This window comes from Quercus lobata, chromosome 12 (genome assembly GCF_001633185.2).
Source record: "Quercus lobata isolate SW786 chromosome 12, ValleyOak3.0 Primary Assembly, whole genome shotgun sequence".
Classification (NCBI taxonomy): Eukaryota; Viridiplantae; Streptophyta; class Magnoliopsida; order Fagales; family Fagaceae; genus Quercus; species Quercus lobata.
Genome location: NC_044915.1, coordinates 18271080 through 18278576, shown reverse-complemented (window position 1 = coordinate 18278576; position 7497 = coordinate 18271080). Strand labels below are relative to the sequence as shown.

The 7497-nt window shown below is 33.0% G+C and overlaps 1 protein-coding gene across 1 annotated transcript; it reads right to left on the bottom strand.

The window, feature by feature from the left end:
• Window positions 1–270: 270 nt before the first annotated feature.
• LOC115970827 (O-glucosyltransferase rumi homolog) lies at window positions 271–4016 on the bottom strand. Its single transcript, XM_031090446.1, has 6 exons — window positions 3858–4016; window positions 3101–3660; window positions 1596–1788; window positions 1323–1387; window positions 990–1200; window positions 271–738 (listed from the first exon to the last, which is right to left on the bottom strand). Exons 1-6 carry the CDS (start codon window positions 4014–4016, stop codon window positions 403–405), a joined length of 1524 nt encoding a protein of 507 aa, XP_030946306.1. The 3' UTR covers window positions 271–402.
• Between the last annotated feature and the right edge of the window lie 3481 nt (window positions 4017–7497).

The window sequence follows — 7497 nt, the reverse complement described above, 5'->3', positions numbered from 1 at the left end:
TTAAAGGTTACCTATGAGTTATATTGGTTACTAAATTAAAAAAAAATTACATTTTTTGTCTTTAAATTTTAAATTGACCTTTATTAATTACTGTCAAAATCTGTTATTTTCTTGTTGTATAACATAATGATAATGCTTTTTTTTTTTTTTTTAACTTTAACTTTAGATATATATAACACTCATTTTTAAAACTTCAAAGACAGATAGTGATCACTTGAAATTTCAAAGACTAAAAACACTTATTTTTTGAACTTTATAAACCAATAGTACTAATATAAAATTAAATGTGAGTGGAGTTCTTATTATGGCTCAAGAGAGCATGTGTGTCACAATGTCTTTACATCAATTAGTGTCGTAGAAAAAAAGACTATATTTACCGCTAGGAGAAGTGATATTTTTCCACTATTTATTTTCCCACTTCTCCAATTGCCTAATTATATTCATATTCCTCCTATGAAGATTTCCAAGAACTCGGGGTTCATAAGGAGGAGGCATGGTGCATGGGCTTGTCACAGAAGGCCCCTTCACTAAGGATTCCATCATGAACTTCTTCTCTAATCCATTTGCACTACAGGCCATAGTCTCCGAGCACAGCTCCATAGCTCCTTCAGGAATTTTGGGCTCAAATTTCAAGAGCTTACCATATTCATTTAATAGATGAAACATATAGTCATACACATAGTCCATCTTCAGCTCTTCTTGAATGAAGTCACTTGCTGCTTTTCCAATTGCTTGTGCCTACAAAGTCCATGGGATCTTACAAATTTAATAAGCAACGAATTGTATAAGAGTGTAGTTGGATTATTTATTTATTATTTTGGTTTGCTTATTAGCTTATTTATTTAGGTACAATTTTTTAATATTTCATTTTTTTTGGGAGAATCGTATTTTTGCTAACTTTCAACATATAAGAAGTATAAGATTTTAGCAAAACACTGATCCAAACACACATCAAAGCGAAAAAGAAAAATCAAGTTATAGTGACTCACTTTTTGTTTGTGATTGTTTCCCCAATCTACAGCAAATTTAATGGATTTGCACTTGTCGTCATCCCTTATAGGCCAGTAGTGATGCACAGGTTTTAGACCTCTAGTGAAGAAATCATAGGATGTTGGTTTTACAAGCAGTGTGACAGAATCACAGGCTAGAATGTATTTTTCACTCACAGACCAGGACCATCCTTCAATATAGATCTTGTATCTATGTGAATCATAAACAAGTGAAAAGGAAAGTGTCTAAGATTAGCTAGATTCCAAAACAAGTGAATTCATAACATATATATTAATTTCTTGTTTGATGGGCAGGGTGAGTTATTTAATTACCTGTGTGTGCATTGGCTTGCTGGGTCTGATTTCTTATATCCTTGCTGAGACTCAAGGATCCAGTCCTGCAAATTATACCCATTTTGTAATGCATATATTAATTGTAACAAAATTTTGCCTAAGAGGTCCATATAGCCAAATAAATAGAATGGCATAGGGGCCTTTGATTTTTAACACTCGTGCATGTTGAAGTTATCTAAGAAAAAAGTATAAGAAATTTCTCGGATTAATAGCATGTGATCTTAGTCCTAAAATCACAGAATTCATAATTACCTGGGCATATAAGCGAGCATTCCAGTCTTGTTTGTCAGAGACATTGCATTTGAGGAGGTCTCTTCTGGTTTCAGCTACAGCAGGGTTTCCCTTCCAGTAAGCATATGGTTCCCTTTTGATCCACTTGCTCCTCTTGTTACCTTCTTTAAGTTCTTTTAGCAAGCTTTCCCATGGCTTTATATTTATCTCAGACCTATATAAACCATGTAGCACTTTAGTGGGTAAGAACGATTTCCTTGCTTAGAGGCACAAAATAGAGGTTTTTTTTTTTTTTTTCGGGAGGGGGTGATCCTAATCATGAAAGTTCCTATTAAAGGAATTCCAAAGAGGAATATGTATGACCATTTGTATTTAAATTGTTAAAGAATTGTTGATTCAGTCAAATGGGAATTGAAATTTTTTTTATTTAATGATCTAAGCCTTGGAAAAACATATATATATATGTGTGTGTGTGTGTGTGTGTGTGTGTGTGTGTGTGTGAATTTGGTGATCCGATCAAATAAATAAACAAGCTTCGGACCTAGCATCTTTATGTAGCCCATAGAGGTGCTACTAATATAATAACTATAACCACTATTGTACTATATATTATATACTACATACCTTTTTTAGTATTTCAAAAAAGTTAGAATCCATTATTTGCCAATCAAAAAAAAAAAAAAAAAAAAAATCAATAGAATCCATTATTTGAGTAATTAATTTAATAACTTTGTAGCAGTAATCATATGACTACCTTAAAAAACCTTTTTTATTTGCGTGAAAGAAAGAGGAGACTGTGTCAAACTGTCAAAAAAAAAAAAAAAAAAACTAGGTTGGTAAGCAAATTTGATTCCTTGAAATAAATGAGAAGAGCCCCACTCAGTCACTGTTCAGGCTTGAACTGGTTTAGGTCTCATGTGGTATAGGTCATATGTTATTTTTGTGGCAACCCACGTTAAATATCCAGCTTTCATATTGGTCAGCTTCTCAAGTAGGACTCACAAACATTAGCCTAAATTGTAAATTCAGCTAAGAATAGACTACTCTAGCATGAATGGAACTTATTACCTACCATTCTTGCAACAAAACATGAAAGCTAGGTTTTTATTTTTTATTTATTAATTTGATTTTTGTTGTTGTTGATAATTCGATGTTATAATAATAGGGATGAAAAATTAGAATCCTAATTATGCTAATAAAGGAGTGCTCTTGATCATAAAAATAGGTTGTTAACAATATATGAAAAATTCAGTAAAAGATATTTAAATATGACTCATGTTTATCTAATAAGTATTAAAAAATCAAATTAGATATTTCATAGAAAAGATTTTGTTGTCTAATGTGTTTAAAATTTGTTTAGATAAATAAAAAAGAGAGGGTAAGTTCTAATTAATTTATACTACTATAATTTAACATTACCATATTTTATAAGGCTGACGTGAAATTACGCGAGCTTTGAAAAGTTTTTAGAAGTTAACCAACAATTATATAGCTAGGAAGAAGAGAAAAACCATTATCAACCTTACCAACCCCAGAAGGACCAATCAGGGAAGACAATATCCATCGTCCACCTGTCACCACAATACCGAAACAACGGCGGCGGAGCCAGCGTCATGTTGTAGCCGTCTGATAGGATGATCGGCCGGTCATTACAGTCAAACATGAGCTCCAAGTCCGGAATCCTACCAGGGTACAATCTTAGAAGCTGCAAAATACCCCATATAGTAAACACGTCCCTTGTCTGTATTGATTTCTTGTACTTCTTAATATAGGCCTTGCCCTTAACTATCACTAGCCGAAAATGTGCACTCCCCTTGGCTTTCTCAACCATATCCCTTGTGATTCCTGTGGCTTTCCATGGCCGTAGATCCTCGTGGATCCACCGGAAATATTCTGGGCATACGGGTCTTGGTGATGGGTCGAGATCATTGATGGGGTTGAAGGTTTTAGGGTAGTTTGTTGGACAGGTTTGTGTTTGGTTTCCAATGGAATAGTTCAATGGGAATTCAATTCTTTTGGTGGGTGTTTGATGCTTGTCAGAGATTGTTATAGTAAAATTTGTTGATATATAAGCAGAAACTTTAGACTGCAAGATTAAAAAAGGCAAAACGATGATACACTTTTAATTCTCTTTGCTAAAGCTCAAACTATTAGCTATACAAGTTAATTTTGACAAAAAATTAATGACCCAAGAAAAGAAAGTATGGAATATTAAAGCAAAGAACAAATATATGTATATATGGTACTAAATAATTATGGGCTACGAAGTATACTGAGACTTACAGTGTGAAGACGAATGGCAGAAATAAAGGTGAGGGTGATGAGAATGAGAAAGAAGAGGATGGTTGTAGCAGTAGTGGCTGTAGGTCCCTTTATCAATCGAGTCTGCTGTATTGTTGTGCCTGAGAATTGTCTAGCTAGCAGTTCAGAAACTCGCAACATCAGGAGATTCAGGAACCTTGTGTATTTTCTTATGTCTTTTGTTGCAGAGAGAAAATGATTCAACTTCGATTATGCAAAAATTTCTAGTCGTTACTTTTTTTCAGGTGCCCCTCTCACCAATAACTGTTGAAATTTTCTATTTTTTTTTATTTAACATAAAAAATAGAAAGTCAAAGTAGATCAACTTTGATGTACTAATTAATTACTATTAAATTAGGCTTGTAGCTAAGCCCTGGCTAGATATGACAATATATGGGTCCAAAGGAGAACTTGGGTGAGGTTATTTATATATATATAGTAAAATAGGGATCCAGGATCTCTCCAGAAAACCTTCACTCCAGGAGATTTATGAGGGTCTTGATGACATACAATTTGACTTGGAGATGTCATTCTTTTGCAAACACAATAAGGACATAATGGCATGAGGACAAGAAGGATCAGTACTCATGTAGCAATTTCTATGCGCACAATACAGAAGCGGAGCCAGAAATTTTTGTTTGAAGGGGCCAAGTTACGACACTATATATTTATCAACCCCCCATACACATATGTACTCACATATATATATTTATCAATCAGTACACACGTTTTTTTTATTATATATACACACATATATATACACACTTTTTTATTTGATAAGTTATATATATACACACCTACCAAAAAAAAAAAAAATAGAGTTTAGTATTTTCAATCAAAATTATGTTTGATGGTAATCTTTTATAAAATAAAATTCATTTTTTCCATTTTCATAGTGAAATTTTTAGAAAATTTCATTTTAAATACAAATTATCAAATTTTATATTAAAGTAAGTAAAAAAATCTTTCAATTGAACTAATGAAATTTTCAAAAATATGAATGATTCAAAATTTGGAGGAATAAATTAGTTTCCAAACATATTTGAAGCTATCTTGCTCTAACCTATTATGTGGCAACTGAAGGCACATTTCATGTATAGTTTTAATGACAAGATTTTTTTAATGAGTCAATGACTTGTTAATCGCCACATAACGGGTTAAAAAAGATAGATTCAAACATGTTTGATGCCAAACTTCATCAAATATTTAACAAATATAAGAGTACATTTTACAATAAAAAATAAAATTGCGAAAAATAAAGTTATATCTTTATTACTATTAGACCAATTATTTTTTTTTTAAGAGCATCATTGGACCGATTCAAATATTTGGGGGGGCCAACTCTTATTTTTATAGACTAAATTTTAAAAACATTAAAATAATTATATATATATATATATATTTTTTTTTAAATTTCAAAATTTTGGAGAGGCCATGGTCCCCCACCCTTCAACATAGCTCCGCCCGTGGTACAATATAGTACACCTACCAAGCGGATTGGGTCCGTAGGTTTGAATTATATTGGCTTCGGGTCAAAAAATTATTGGACAAAAAATGAATTGTTATTTCTATGACCCTTAATTACTTAGACTTTCATGGATTTGGTCAACTTCAAATAACCCGTATTTTTTAAATTCCCTACCCAAAAAAAAAATCTAAAATATTTTTTAATTTCATTTTTTTAGTAATTAAATTTAGAGAAGTTTGCATGTGGGTGTCATTTTAGTCTTTTTACATAGAAGGGGAAAAAAACGAATTGCAGCCCTCACATTTAGGATGTCACCTTATTATCTTCTAAAAAAAAATGTCACCCTATTATTATTATTATTATAAAATTGAAGTCTCTGACCAATATTTGACTTTTTTTTTTTTTTTTTTTTTACAGCTCCCATGTTTTTATACATCAGCTTTATTATTATTATTATTATTATTTTTAAAAAGAAGAACTATTTTTAACCCAAAAACAAAACCCGATTCTTCTTCTAAAAAAAAAAGTAAAAACTAAACAAAACCCGATGCTTCCCTTTTCTTTTTAGATCCTCTCATGTGACCATCTCCTTCCCCAGAATCAAAACCAAACCCCACCCTCCCCCCCCCCCCACCCCCACCCCAAACCCAAAAAAAAAAAAAAAAAAAAAAAAAACCTGAGATCCCCTCACAGCCACCACCAGTGTCGTCAAGGAAGCTAGAAGCAATCCAAAAATCCTAATGCAACCTCTGAAGTAGGGCCTTTTATGGACACAAGGGGTCTTTTTGGAGTCGCCACCTAGTTTTTGCAATGGTTTAGGAACCATATATATAGCATCCTTTCGAGGAAGGACCTTTGATCTTACAACCAAAGTATGAGTTCGTAGTTTGGGTACACTGATCTTGAGAAGGTGTTAGGCATCGAAGATCGCCCAATCCTAAGGTTGGCCTCCCATCGTTGTGTCTTATGTCTTAACCTTATTAAAAACATGTTCAACACTTTGTATCCTAACTCATGCACACACTAGCATGCATCTAACATACAACATGGCATCATTCATCCCAAAATGCATATCTATCCATAAAGCAATAAAGAGCCAAACACATATAAGAAACCCTAGCATGTGAAACTCCATCATACATCTCAAGGCAATGTAGCAACCCAAACATGGCAGCAAAGCAAACCATATCATAAATCAAAACAAGGCATTAACTTCATACACATATATCAAGGGAGGATTAAACAAACAACATGCATGTACATGTGAATTAATGACTTGCCTTACTTACCTTACAGCATCTCGGCACCTATGGCATTGTGCATGGACACGTGAATGAATGATCATGGTGTTTAATCAAGACATAAACATAAAACCCTAATCTAAACATATTAAATATGAGCAAGCATGCAAGACAGAGACTCAATTATGTATAAACATAAGAAAATGGTTTAAACAGAGACAAAACATGTGAAGCAAACAAACCAAACAGCATAAGAAATCTAAATTAGGGTGTCTGGGCAAGTACCTGTGTACGTAGCCAATGGCCTATGTACGCAAGATTTAACCTATGTACGTATGCTTACGGCATGTGTGCGTGGGACTTATTCAAAACCCTAACCCAGAAATACGAAATAGAAAAACAAAGTATAAAAGAAAACCCTAATTCTAACAACCTAACATGCTCAGATCATGCAAGAAAAACATAAACCTACTCTAAACAAATAGGTTATAACACAAACAAAGCAAGGAAAATAAATTATATAGCAAAAGAAAGACAAAAAAAAAAAGTTGAAGCTTGATACCTCAAAAAGGAGTTCCCAAACTTTGATTTTGACCGTTCCCCTTAGTCAAATTTATCACAATTCATTAAACAAGCAATTAGCAATGTTACACTAAAAGGATTAGGGCCAAAAAAGGTTTCAATCAAATAAAATTGACTTGAGGGTGTTTTGTGAAAAACTCCCCTTTGATTCATTATTTTCTAGTGAATCTTAGGTTTTTCTGTGGGATTTATGTGTATTTTGAAAATGTAACATGTAAGGCTTTTTATAGTGGAAAAAAATGGGGTTTGGAACGACTCCCAGATGATGTCGGATTCATTCCAACCCTCAGCCATTATTGCAAAAAACTTACATTTTCCGTACTTCTGAAAC

What these genes read in the sequence shown, in the direction of transcription:
- LOC115970827 (XM_031090446.1), bottom strand. Translation starts at nt 4,016, where the DNA reads ATGTTGCGAGTTTCTGAACTGCTAGCTAGACAATTCTCAGGCACAACA. An exon ending in ATGCTCGCTTATATGCCCAG is followed by an intron (nt 1,388 to 1,595) that starts GTAATTATGAAT and finishes TATAATTTGCAG; the next exon opens with GACTGGATCCTTGAGTCTCA. An exon ending in GCAAGCCAATGCACACACAG is followed by an intron (nt 1,201 to 1,322) that starts GTAATTAAATAA and finishes TGATTCACATAG; the next exon opens with ATACAAGATCTATATTGAAG.